The sequence below is a fragment of the Drosophila biarmipes genome, chromosome 3L (assembly GCF_025231255.1).
Source record: "Drosophila biarmipes strain raj3 chromosome 3L, RU_DBia_V1.1, whole genome shotgun sequence".
In the NCBI taxonomy this organism is placed as follows: domain Eukaryota; kingdom Metazoa; phylum Arthropoda; class Insecta; order Diptera; family Drosophilidae; genus Drosophila; species Drosophila biarmipes.
The window spans coordinates 6,316,227-6,329,631 of record NC_066613.1 but is presented as its reverse complement, the minus strand read 5'-3'; the positions used below and the strand labels follow the sequence as shown (position 1 = coordinate 6,329,631).

The following is a 13,405-nucleotide window of genomic DNA, read 5'->3' as shown; positions in this document are numbered from 1 at the left end:
ATCGAGTTAAATTTATGATTCACATATACGATCATAACATACTTATTTAAGTAAAATAAATACCTATATAATGAATTATTACAAAAAATTAATTTGTTTCGATATTTTGCTGTTGTTATTGGACTTGGTTTTTTAATTTAAATATGCTTTTCCCAACTGGGATTGCATTTCGAATTTCTCACCTGCCTTTTCAACAGCTCTCTACATCGCTCTTTCTCTCTCTCTCTCTCTGGCACTTTGACTATTTCTCCACGCTGCATACGCTCACAAAGTTTTGTGTAAAGTTCATTGATATTTTTGTGCAGTGGTGTGCGTGCGGCAAGTAAAATGCGTGTGTTCGTGTTGATTCATTGAATTCGCCAGCAAACTAGCTCTCACTCTCTCAATACCCCTCCCATTCCCACTCCCCCTTCTGCACCACCCACTCCATCCAACTGTAAGATTACTCTCTTTTTGCGAGAGCGCAGCTCATATTCCACTCCACTTGAACGCATAAGTTAATGGACCACTAATTTATAAAGATAAGAAATTATGGAACCCAGAAGAATCGGAATCATCAATGAAGTCGCTCTCTTCTCTACAACGAAAGCTCCTGCAGTGCTCTCCCCTAAGCGGCCGTTGTTTTGGAGACTACGCAAAATGTTTAATTTTATAACCATGACCCTGATATTTACACCCAAAAGGAAGGCCCTCACACAAGGATGAGCGAATGTGTATGCATACACACACAGAAATCGCATGGAAGGACAATTTCAAGGATGTGCGGCGCGTGCAAAAATTTCTCCACAAGCAACAAAGCTCTCTGCTGCGCCTGCGCTGCAACAGCCCCATGTACAAACATATACCCGACACACCGTTAGGTAGAGCCCAGCACAACGTGCTCTTATGTACAAGGCAACGACTTTCGAGCCAAATTTTCATGAATGAAAGTCCCACACAGCGAAAGCCGCTGGGGAAGCACGAAAGAAGGCCAGACAGGGACGGAGACAGGCAGGGCCGCAGAGAAATGGCAACACCGAATCTATGCCTGGCCCACGCACTTCGGCGTTGCCTTGCTCACTTTCGGCTTCTGGCAAGGTTGCGACTGGGCGCGGGGCTTGAGATTCAGGCGGCGTAATTCCCCAGGACCCCTGGCTTGCGCTTGGCCCTGGCGCGTGGGAGGCCAACAGCTCGTCTGCAGCGGCATGGAAAGAAGCACTGCAAAAGTCGAAAGCTACCCAATAAGATTCAACTATTTATAATAAACAATATAATATGTAATCAATGGTATTTTCATGTTAAATAGGAACCTAACTAATTTTAAAAATGTAAAAAAGGAACCTAAAAATATTATTTTACTTACTCATTTCCTTATCTGCTAGCAAAACCTCTAAATTTAATTTTATTATTTTGGTTTTAAATCTTTTTTTTACTTATCGTTGAAGTAAAAAATGTCATAAAACTAAGATTAAGTGCTATTCTACTGGGCGTTTAAATCTAATTAAACTCAGCAAAGGAGGTTTAAATTTAGAGAAAAAGGAATTTAATTTACGTGTACAAAAAACAGGCTTTCAAATTATTACACTTCATATCAATTTCATTATCGATACGTTCAAACTTAAACTTTTAGTTCTCGAGTTAATATTACTTTGTAAAAGTTTGAAGATAATTGTAATTTTTCTCAGTGTCGTACTCAAGTATGTGGGAATTTCAGGTAAGCACCTGGACAGCTCACTCCAAAAGGCTGCTCAATGGCTTGTCCCTGAGTGCCTTGGGGCTGGCTTTGGCACTGCATTTATTTCTGCCAGTGTAGAATTCAAGGTCAGTACTTGGGGCTCCATTTTTCGATAGCACAAGTTCAAAGTCTAGGACCAGCCAAGTGGAATACCCAGCCCGTTTCTATAGCTCAATGAATCACTTGACGCACTATCTGTGTCGGAGTAAAGAACGATTTGAAACTGAAGAATTCAATTAATTTCTTGCCCCTCGCGATTGGCAATTCCAAATAGCGCAGGTGACGGCACTGGCCTCGATTATCAGACGGCTATTGTAATCAATACGAGGATGATGACGACCGCACGGGCTTTCAGATTTACTTAGTATATACACTCAGTCAGGAGTCAGGCAATTTCCGATTTGGATGACTCGTACCAGAGATAATTTCTAGGAAAACGTGAAGGAAATGGATCATCGTGATTTGCAATGCGCAGACTGAAATAGATTCTTCAGAAGTTTTAAGTATCCATGTTTTGTTCAAATTATTTTTATGTAAGTTAGAAGTACTTTTCCACTAGAATGGGACTTTTTTTAGCCCATTTTTTTGACATCTATATGTTAGAGTAGTCCGATTATTATTAAATTGAATTCGAAATTCTTAAAAATATAAAAAAGTATGTTCCCAATATTATAAGATAATATACATATCAAAAAATACTGAAGCTATAATTTGTTTCATATTATTTTTTCACTCATTTTCAAATCGTTCTTATAACAGCTTTATGATATAGTCGTCCGATTTTCATAAAATTTAATTCGAAATTCAAAACCAATTAAAAAATGATATTTCCAAGCGTAGGAGGTTATATGTTAAAAAACACCAAAGGTATCATGGGAGCTATAAGATATAGTTGTCCGATCCGGCTGGTTACGACTAATTTACTACCTGCAATAGAAAGGAGACTTTTGGGAAAGTTTCAGCCCGATAGGTTTAAAACTGAGAGACTAGTTTGCGTAGAAACGGACGGACAGACGGACGGACAGACGGACATGGCTAGATCGACTCGACTCTTGTGACGCTGATCAATTGTATTTATACTTTATGGGGTCGAAAATTAGACTAAATGCAGAAATACATACTACTTAAAGGCATAACGATCATATCTTGTTGAGAGAGTTTATATATTTGACTGAACAAATGTCAATGAAAATGTCATACTTATTTAGCAAAAAAACTTTCCTGTAACCCAGTAGTAGCCGCCCTACGGAATAATCCCACACTACTTCTGCATTCTGCTTTACTGACCTAAAACAACTGAAACGGGATTACGAACTGGCGCGTCCGCTTATCTCCCATTCATATTTCCGTTCCGCCCGATCAGAAGTACTTGTCGTGCACTCACACGCTGGTTCGCACTCGTATTTGGGTATGAAACCAGCCCACACCGATGTCCAGCCCCCAGAGATCCGCTCACGAGATCTCTGTGAATCACTCGCCCATATGAGCAGCGGATGTCGGTGGGCGCCACGGGTCTCGACAGCCGCCGATCGACGTGCGTTTGACGTTTGACCAGACCAATAACGCTGATATATCTCGCAGATTCCCCAAATACAAAAGTTCTCGTCGGCTGCCCATTCGTATTCTTTGAAATTCAAGGCACTTCGATGACGTTGTTCCAGACAAGGGATGTTGGAAATTAGTAGCCAGACAAGAACAAATTATATATCCAATATTTTAAATTATTAAATCCAAACTTAGTTTATAATGAGTAAACTGTCGTATACGTAATTCCACTTTCATTAAATTTAATTTTATACCTCTATTTTATGTAATAAATTATATTTATTCGCACATTCAAGATTGTTAGATTTTAATGGTTTTGTGTTGTGCAAACACCCTAAACTTTTTTTAATATCAAGAAGCTGCCAATTCGCTAAAAAGACAGAACTTTTCCAGAGGTTAGGGAGCAAAAGGGGGCTAGGAGGGGCAGCAGATGTGAAACAATCATTTGGCATGGGGCGCCCACGCGAGCAAAAGTTGCGATTGATACGAAACAAACTGCGACCTGGCCAAGTGAATGACTATTCAGCGAATTGAAATGCGAATGACGTTGGTCGCACTCACTTTGGGATTGGTTCTGGGCCCTGACTCACTTCACTTTGGCCGGTTCACCAGCTCACGGTGGCTTAAACAGCAGCCTGTGCCACGTGTTCCCGTCGAAGGGAAAGTAAAATAAAACAAAACAAAACACAGGGAGAAAGGGAAAAGGAGCAGCACCTACGCCAGAACCAAATCCTTCTGACGTCACTCGGCGGCAGCTCAATGAATATTCTGCATTTGGCTTTATTGTTAAAAACAATTCTGTGAAATTCAAAGGCTTTTGTTTTAATTTCTAATTTGTATTAAAAGACAGGTAGATAGTCATAGCAGACTTAATTAATTCAAAAAATTAAAAATCGTTCATAAAAGTTAATAATGCAACTCCAAATTAATTTAAAAAAGTATTCATGATTTTTCTTAAACTGGAGGAAGTGCACGATATTTTAATATTTGTTTAGGTACAATTCGGTTGCTAATGGCTATTTCTTTGTTTCTAAGATGGTGTTATGTTAACCTATCCTTGAACCGCCCTCGTTTTGTCCCTTTCGGTGCTGACTTTACGAGCTGGTATTTTCAAACTAGAGCATCTGAGCGGCGAAATTCCTGCCGGCTCTGCCGCTTTTTCGCCATCATCAGCGTCGTTGTCATCGCCCGTCCACCCCTCTTCAATTGAAGCGGCGGAGGGGCTAACGAAGGTTAATGCGGCGCAGTGTTTGACCTCGAGGGTCAAGCTGAAGGCAAATTAATTGCGGCAGTCGGGTGAGACTGCTGGGGAAAGCGCGGAGCTGCTGTAATTGATACAAAAACAAAAACGAAAGCCAAATTGCGGCCAATTGATTCAATCAAATGTGGAGTTAAGGGGCCGATGCTCTCGAAGTTGGCACTTCCGTTGAATTAATGGGCAATGGGGATGTCCTCCGACCACAGGCACCTTTCCCCATTCACGTTTTTTCGGAATTTTTCTGAGTGTGCAGTGGCTGGCAGGCTCGTTAATTATGTTGACCCAAGTAATTTGTAAAGCAAATATAGAGCCCCCAAGAGGTCTTATGGGGTTTCTTCCAGCTCCAAACCTACTTAATTATTCACAGGAAAATACAGCTAACGATTTCTTTTGATAATTTGATTTCGATTTCATGTAACATTTGTCACAGCACAGATAATTTTCTACAACTTATATTAACTTATTATTGTCATATTCTTAGTTAAGTAAATAATTAACACACCAATAACTTGGCATACAAAACATAAATACATAATCCATCTAAGAATTTAAGGAAAAAACGTTCAAAGTAAGGCAAATCTTCAAATATTTTCTAAGATTTTCCCCATATCAACTGATTTTTTGTTTCTTCATATAATGGCAACTAGTTACGACTTAAGCAAAGTCGACAAGGGGACACACAACTCATAAAAAGGCTTTAACGCTAACCCAATTGATTAATATAATATGGCAGTGCTGATTTTACGTGACAACGTGCGGTTCCGAGAACGCCATTGAGGGCGTCGCGGCCCACGCAATCACTTGGCCAAAAAGACGGTAGCAAGGGAAGAGTGCGGCTGCGTGTGTGTGTGTGTGTGTGGGGGGGGGGGGGGGGGGGGGATTCCCGCAAACGTCTATATACAGTTATATTCTGATAACGCTCGACGGCGGAAATACTGCACGCCAACGCCCGGGCTGCGCAGTCGGCGCTTTTCCAGACCACCGAGCCGCCATTCATTTCCACCAGCTGCAAAAGGCAAAAAGACGGCCGGAGATACAAGCCCGCAGATACAGATACAAGTCGCAGCCGCAAACTCACAGATACACACTGCGGCAGCCTTTTACGCATTCCAATCAGCCATGTGGGCGTCCGATTCCCCGCTGCAGAAGTCCGACAGCGAAAAAATATCTCCACAGAGGCGTACACACGTTCGTGCATACATACGGCAAAATCTTATGAATGAAAAGCTCCTGGGGAGCGTGGGCGGAGCGCTGGGCCAGCTTTTGCGGGCTGAAAGCTCCTGAGCCCGCCCCTCACCCAGCCCCAATGGCAATCGCATTATGCCAAGCGTCCGAGCCTCGGATACACACGGAATATTGATTGGACTTGGACTCAAAGTCTCCAAACGTGAGGTAACCTTGAAATGTGGGTGGCTCTGGGGCAGAAGTCGCTGTGGGGTCGTCGGAGTGTGAGATGTGTGGATTGCGGATTGTAAAGAGCCTGTGTGGGCCGAGCTTGCAGAGTGCTGTTTAATTAATGAACTGCTCTTCGAAAAATTGGTTTCAGGAACTGCGAGACTCAAATCGTTTCTTTTTATAGTCTTTGTATAAAAAAGGTCGGTGGAGTCGAAGTGCATATATGCCTTGTATATTTGATCGATTTGTAAATCAATAAACTTCCTTTAGAAACATTAAAACCTTAACTCTTCAGCACTTATGGCTGTTAAGACCCCGTAGAATTAAATTGGATAGGATTCTGGCCAGTCCCTGTAGACGGCAGGCCACGTATCTGGGTAAAGGTAAAATCCATCTATAGCTGCAGAATATGATTGAACGTCTTACTCTGTTTAACTATTTTAACTCCTAAAAAATTGGTAGCAAAATTATATTTCTTATTTTTAAAAAATATATAGTTAAGTCTAGTGCAATTGAGATATAGACATGCAGCATAGCGAACCAAAGTTCTTACGGACGAACGGTCGGACATGGCTAGCGATCGTGATTAGGAATATGTATTCTATATAGGAAACGCTTCCGCCTACCTGTTACAAACAGACAGACATACAGTCAGAGATGGTAAGATCAAGGTAGTAATCCTGATGATCTATGTAAGGTAAAATACTAGTATTTTTCCTTCTTCCCTACGCTATTTCAAGCTAGCACCTCCTTCTACCCGTTACATTCTTTTCTAATAATACATTAAGCCCTTTTACTCTACGAGTAAGGGGTATACAATCTGTATTACGTTGTCTTATACTTTATTTAATTTATTTTTTTATATGTATAAACTATTAACTAAAAGTTTATATAATAATCTTTTGTATGATTCGAACAAGCCTATAGACAGAATAGTACAGTTTCTTATTCCAAGTTCTTTTGTCACGTCCGACATGTCGCGTACCGACATCGCTCTTCACTTAACCAACCAAAAAACATTGTTGGCAGACATTTTCTTATTTTTGATAATTCATATTTTATTTTAGCATTTATGTTAGTTATCGTAATCCGATATTGCAGTTTTTCACATTTGCGTGGACATCTTAAAGGTCCTGCTGTCACCCGCGTATAAGGTGCGCATTGAGGAATTTAAGGTACCAAACGAATTTTGTTGAGTTTGCCAAGGGTGCTGCTAGATGGTTGGTGTGGGCTAGTAGGCGGTCGTTGCAACGGCTCGAGTGCGTGTTTATCTGCTCTTGCACAGTGGGCATGTGGGGATCTCTAGCTGGGACCTCGTTCCTTCATTCGTAATCTTTTGACCCTCATAACATATAAGTCCGAACCGGTACCCCATATTAGGATGCAATATGTAATTGAAGGACCTCTACCGACTTGTACACCAACATCTTGTTGCGAGGGCTGAGCTTACTTGTTCCTCAAGCATAAACTTTAACTTCCGAAGCTTAGCACGACATGTTGCTGTTATCTTTGTTATCGGCTGCGTCCACGTAGGTCGTTTGTTCAAAAAAAGCCCTGTAAGTATGACCTGGAATTTCACGCTGGGAGGATTTTACTTCTTAAAGAGAAGTTGCAGTGCTGGGACTTATTTCCAAGTTTTCTGAATTTGTTGGGTGCTATTCGATAGCATCTTGTTAGCTCTTTGCTTAGGGTAAATGATGGGACTTATTTATTATTATTTTCATAACATTGGCAAAAATTATGCGATCGCAAACGTACGCAAAATGAAAGTCGGCTTTAGCTTAATCTAGTAAAATGCAAAAATCTGCGATTTTGGACGGAAAATTCTAAAGCAGTAACTTTACATTTAGAATGGATTCATGTAGCTTTTTATCTAGTCTTTTCCCAAGGAAATATCTCCACAATTAAGTACCGGTCGCGAAAGTACGAACTTTCCTTATTAAAACTGTGGACGGCAGTCCACGTAGTGACGAAGCGCACCAGGAGGGTGTGCGAAGGCGACTACTATGTATATATGCACGAAAAAATGCAAATCTACATTAATCGTCCGATTGATTCGAGTAATACATCAATCGAAAGGTATTGCAAAAACTAAAAGGCTCTAAGAAAATCAATTAGTTTGAGAGAACGATAGGTAAAAGTAAATATTTTGAAAATTTGATTTGTTGGAAAAAGAGTACATTTTACTGATAACCACCTCTTAAGTACCTACAGCATACAAAAGGTCTGATATCAACTTTTGTGACGAAAAAATATATTTTCCTGATGTTTTACATGTGGCACGCTTTATTGAAACGCATATTGAATAGCAGCGTGCCGAATGTAAAAAATTAATTAAATGTATATTCTTAGTAGATATCAGAACTTTTGTATGCTGTAGGTGCAATCGTCACTACACTTTTACCTCGTTAAGAGGTGTTTTTGATTGATTAACAGTAAATTGAACACTTTATCGCCCTCTTTGGATTTTTCTATTCTTATTAGATTGCAAAGAGATTTAGTAGAAAAAATGCAAGCAAATTATATATATTCCTTGTGAATAATTAAACAAAGAAATGCCTTTGAAGGTAGCTAAAAATGAAAAAGTACACTTTTTTAGGGAAATTTCTTTAAAAAAAAAACAATGAAAAAAGGCTATGATTCCACTATATTAGGAAATTAAAGCCTTTTTTATAAAAAATATGCAAAAAGTATGATGATTTTTAAGATATTGTTGTTTCGGTCCTAGTTAACCATTTGGCAGATATGCCCATATGTAACCAAGAGGGTACCCGGTTCCCTGAAAAAAGCAAGGAAGAATGTTATAGTTGAGTGCCTCGACTATCAGATACACGTAACTCAGCTTGAGAGAGAAAAAATCGGATATATATATGCAGCAAAGAATTATTTTAATGCGCCACCCACCGGCTTTTTTGGTATATGTTATGTGGGCGGCAGGCAGTTTTAAGCGTTTTAGCCGTTTCTTTAGCGTTTCTTTAGGTCAGCCGACAAATACATTTTAGCAAACAATTTTTAGCAAGACAACTGCGGTTCGCAAAGTTTTGGGCTGTTTGTGGGCGTTAGAGTGGGCGTGGCATTTTTTTTTGGGTCAATCGATAGGTATTGATGAGACAAATACATTTAGCAAAAAAAAAAATGTTCTAGCATGACAATCTTAGCCACCACAGTTTTTGTTGGTTGGTGGGCTTTAGAGTGGGCGTGGCACATTTTTTTTTGATCAATCGATAGGTATTGAAGAGACAAATACATTTTAGTTACAAACAGCAGTAGGCGTATGGTGGTGGTGGGTGTGGTGCGCTGCGTAGAAAGTCAAAGAATCTGCATGCCAAGTGTGACTGTTCTAGCTCTAATAGTTTCCGAGATCTCAGCGTTCATACGGACTGACGGACATATGGACATGGTTCGATAGACTCGGCTAGTGATCCCGATCAAGAATATATATACTATATGCGGTCGAAAACGTTTCCTTTTACCTATAGCATATTTTCTGACGAATCTAGTATACCCTTGTTTGAAGAATTGAAGAAAACCCATAAACATATTTTTTCTAAGTTAGCGGGCCAGCTTAAAAACGATATTTTTTTGTAAATATCGATAGTTTAGTTATAAATGGTACGACCGTAATTTAAGTTAGCCACTTTTAAATTCTTCAAAATCATTTTTTAAGTTTACTTTAGTGTAATTTGTATATTTTGTGTCTGGTAATATAAGCCTTCCGATATTTTTGTTGATTCCGTTCAAGTCAACGCCTCCTTGGCTGTAGCCGAGAGTCTTTTGGGATTAGGTGCGCAGCTCCATTTGGCCACACTGTCTCACAGCTGTTTTCTTTCGGTGGTCAAAGACCCTAGAAATTAAATACAAAAGAATTTAAGTCAGCTCACTGTGCAAGTATTCGAGGAGCGTGCTCAGAACCGAGGAAAGTAAACCCAGAAACTCCGGGGGATATGGAATCGGATGCGCTGGATAAGGAGAGCGCTGCGGCGGCCCTGAAAAAGCTATCGCAAAGTGAAAGTCCGGAAAGTGCGAAGAAATGGGTGCCGAATGTGGTCGTCGGTGAGGGGGAGGAGGAAGAGGCGCCGCCAACAAAGAGACAAAAGACTGCAGACGAAAAGGAGGAGAATCAGGAGGAAGACGAGGAGAGCGAGGCCAGCGAAGATTTGGATGATGAAGCGGAAGACGACGAGGAGGAGGTTCCGCTCCTGGTTGCCGCCAGGGGAATCCCTCAAGGAAACACCCCAAGCAGTCTGAGGAAATTCCAGCGCATCCCCGTTTTTATCGTCGACTATCACAACGATGTTCTGGAGTTCATCTACCGCTGCCTGGCCACCCGCCACCTTCCCCTGGCGAACAACACCATCGTCCACTTCGATTCGCACCCGGACCTGGTCATTCCCCGACACATACCCGCCAGTGCGACGTACGAGAAGGAAACCATGCTCAACGAGCTGAGCATCGAGAACTGGATCATGCCCACTCTATATGCAGGTTGGTTATCCTCTTGGCAGTGGGGGATATGTATTCCCCGTTTTGTATTTAAGTCGTATATATAAAGTTAGGGTCAAATCTATGCAAACAATAAACCAATCAACGCAAAAGAACAAGTTGATAATGCCCTGGTTTATTTTATCGTTTGAATGTAGTTTACTTACTTCATATTCCTATCAATTTCAAATTCAATTTTGTTGTCAAAGACTTCAAAAACTACTACCCTTTTGTATGCAGCAGTGAGTAATTTAGGAAAACAACAAATACGATCTAGCGTTCTTATACTTTTATTTGAAATGTAAAAAGAAAAATCATTTATATCTATAATCATCTTACAAATTAGTGCCTCAGTCTCAAAAAACAGAATTTTAACAGAAGTGAGTAAGCAAATTTGGATAACCAAGGAGTACTTTTACTTTGTTAAACAAAATATAATCCCCTTTCTCCATTATAAACATTTTTAAGCAACACCGTATTCTAAGCACATGATACATAGTATCTATAGTATTCAGTATATGTTATGCAAATCCAACTAATATTAAAAACATCAATTCTTTCTTCCGCTTAGGTCATTTTAACCGAGTGGTGTGGCTGAAGAACTCGTGGTGCCAGCAGCTGCCCAATGGCAGACACGACTTCAAAGTTGGCCAAAAGGAGGACCGCATTGGAGTAGACTGCCCACTCGATTACTTCATAGCCGATGGCAACTACTGCACCACCGAGGATCTCCAGGATCGGAAGAGCGTGGAGCTGCAGGTTCACGATGCGGACAACGAAAGTCTCAATCCCAACGACTTCCTAACGGAAAGCGACTCCAAGGGATTTGTGTTGGATATAGACCTTGATTTCTTCAGCACCTCCAACCCGTTCTTAGAGATCTACAAGGATGCTGATTGCTACAATCAACTGAAGGAGATCTTCCATTTCGAAAGCGTGGAAAAGGTGAAAAAGTCTGGTACTGCCACTATATCCGATTACTTGGCCACAGCAGACAAGAGGCAGGCTCAATTGGATGCACTGAAGACGATCTTCTGGCACTTGGAGGAGAAGCGCAGTTTGGAGGGACTGGACAAACCCGATGAGACGGTGGTTACTCCCGAAGTCTATGCTAGGATCGTAAAACTTGCCGAGCAGCTGCAGGAAAAGTATCCAGACGATGAAATCGACTGGCACTTGATATTCGATTCGGGTAGCACCACCGACAATAATGGCTTGCCCCATCACATCAGCACCGCCGAGGAGTTGGAGACTTACTTTGCGAACTTCAAGAGATTTTTAGAACGACTGCCAGTTCCCCCAGTGGCCATTACGATGGCCCATTCTGCACAGGACGACTACTGTCCCCAGGATCAGGTGGCATTTATCGAGGGACGCGTTTTAGGGCTGCTACGGGAGGTTTTCGGCGATAGACTGCATGAGAAACCCATTCTGCACTACATGGACGATCCTTGGGATGTGATGAAGCTCTAAGCTGATAAATATCTAAGGGGTTTCGCACCCGCCATCTCGAAATAGTTTTAGACTTTACAAAACTCGTTTGGGTGTACAACCCTACGATTAGGAGATCCCTGTAGCGATTTCAAACTAGAACTCAAAGATGAAAGATCCAATTACAATTATAACAATATTTTTTACTTTTAAATATACGCAACGTATTTAATACCGACACTTAAATAAACATTTTAGTTATTTATAATATTTTCGCTCCGAATCCAAATAGTTCCCAAGAAAAAACCATTTACATTAATTATTATCCAAATATTTATTACATTTTAAAGTAAATACTAAGTTTTTTTTACAAATTAACAAGCAAAGTAGGAAAATATTTGATTCGGTACCCGAGGTTTCCGGGAAATGCTTGAAATCTCATGTACAAATTTGGTGAGGTGTAAACACCTGGCATTTCTGGCGGTGGTGAGACAGGGCCACCTCATTGAGGGCAGTCAACTCTTAATTGTTGACCCCAATTCATGGCCAAAATCAATAAGCCAATGGCCAGGCGAAACGGCCAGTAACATTTCGTGGCTCAGTCGTTGTGGAAGGATTTTACAAATCAAATTGAGAGACATAGTGAGTTTTCTTAAACTATTTAAACACTTTTAGCTTTGATCAACAGAAAATACTCAAGTTCACCTACTGTTACGATACAAAACTATAACAGGGCAGAAATTACTTCATAGCTCCTCCTTGTCGCCCTTGGATTTTTCCTTTTTCGCTTTTTTCGCTTCCGGAGGTGCTAGTTCCTCCTTGAGACACTCCCTCTCGGCCTTTTTCTTGAGGACATGGTCCTCGCAGAGGTGCTTCTTCAGGGATTTCTTATCCTGGTGCTTGAAGTACCAGTCGCTGATGGCTTCCTCGTACTCCTCCAGTAAATTTTCACACTGCGTTTTCATTTGGGTGACCTCCACTGGAGGCTTGTCCCACAGCTCGTAGGGTATTCCCAGATCCACTTTGACGCCCTTGTCCACGAGACCATGGAGGGTTTGGAAGGTCTGCGACATTCCTTTGGCGAATCTGGTGCTGTCAGAGCGTTCCTTATGGAGATTGTACTCCAAAACGCGCTCGCAAACGTTCTCCAGGGACTCCAGCAGGCGCAGTTCGCTCCGGCGATACTCGGTGCGCTTCTTGGGCTTCACATCATCCACGGAGTATCCTATCTCTATTACGTCGTGGGACTTTCCCGTTTCCCCAAGACGCGCCTCCAGCTCGGTGGCCAGGATTTTGCAGGCCTCACACCGGTTGGCATAGCGCACTCCCTGTTCCTCTTCGGGGGAATCCCCCCCAGTCGGCTGAAGGAGGACTAGGAGTCCCAGAATAGCAGGAAACCCTCTGAGGATCATTTTGCAGAGCGATAAATTCGAAAACAACAATAAAACTGACGTGGAAATGCCGGTAGAGATAAAACAGTGCTCAAAAACACCCTCCAGTGAACAGTTCTGGCGGGTTAGCTTCAAACACGCCAAATTGGGTATTTTCTCGCAAAGATAGGGCCAGACTTTTAAAATGTC

The 13,405-nt window shown here is 41.4% G+C and overlaps 2 protein-coding genes across 2 annotated transcripts; one reads left to right on the top strand and one right to left on the bottom strand.

The window, feature by feature from the left end:
- The first annotated feature begins 9,708 nt into the window (after positions 1-9,708).
- LOC108035957 (UPF0489 protein C5orf22) lies at positions 9,709-12,081 on the top strand. Its single transcript, XM_017111765.3, has 2 exons — positions 9,709-10,397; positions 10,966-12,081. The coding sequence occupies exons 1-2, from the start codon at positions 9,857-9,859 to the stop codon at positions 11,865-11,867; spliced, it is 1,443 nt and encodes a 480-aa protein (XP_016967254.1). The 5' UTR covers positions 9,709-9,856; the 3' UTR covers positions 11,868-12,081.
- Positions 12,082-12,140: 59 nt separating this feature from the next.
- Positions 12,141-13,318, bottom strand: LOC108035958 (protein canopy 4). Its single transcript, XM_017111766.3, has one exon. The coding sequence runs from the start codon at positions 13,235-13,237 to the stop codon at positions 12,572-12,574; it is 666 nt and encodes a 221-aa protein (XP_016967255.1). The 5' UTR covers positions 13,238-13,318; the 3' UTR covers positions 12,141-12,571.
- Between the last annotated feature and the right edge of the window lie 87 nt (positions 13,319-13,405).

Excerpts from the sequence above, each read along its gene's own strand:
- LOC108035958 (XM_017111766.3), bottom strand. The coding sequence starts at position 13,237 with ATGATCCTCAGAGGGTTTCCTGCTATTCTGGGACTCCTAGTCCTCCTT.
- LOC108035957 (XM_017111765.3), top strand. The coding sequence starts at position 9,857 with ATGGAATCGGATGCGCTGGATAAGGAGAGCGCTGCGGCGGCCCTGAAA. Across the intron at positions 10,398-10,965 it reads CATGCCCACTCTATATGCAG|GTCATTTTAACCGAGTGGTG; the intron begins GTTGGTTATCCT and ends TCTTCCGCTTAG.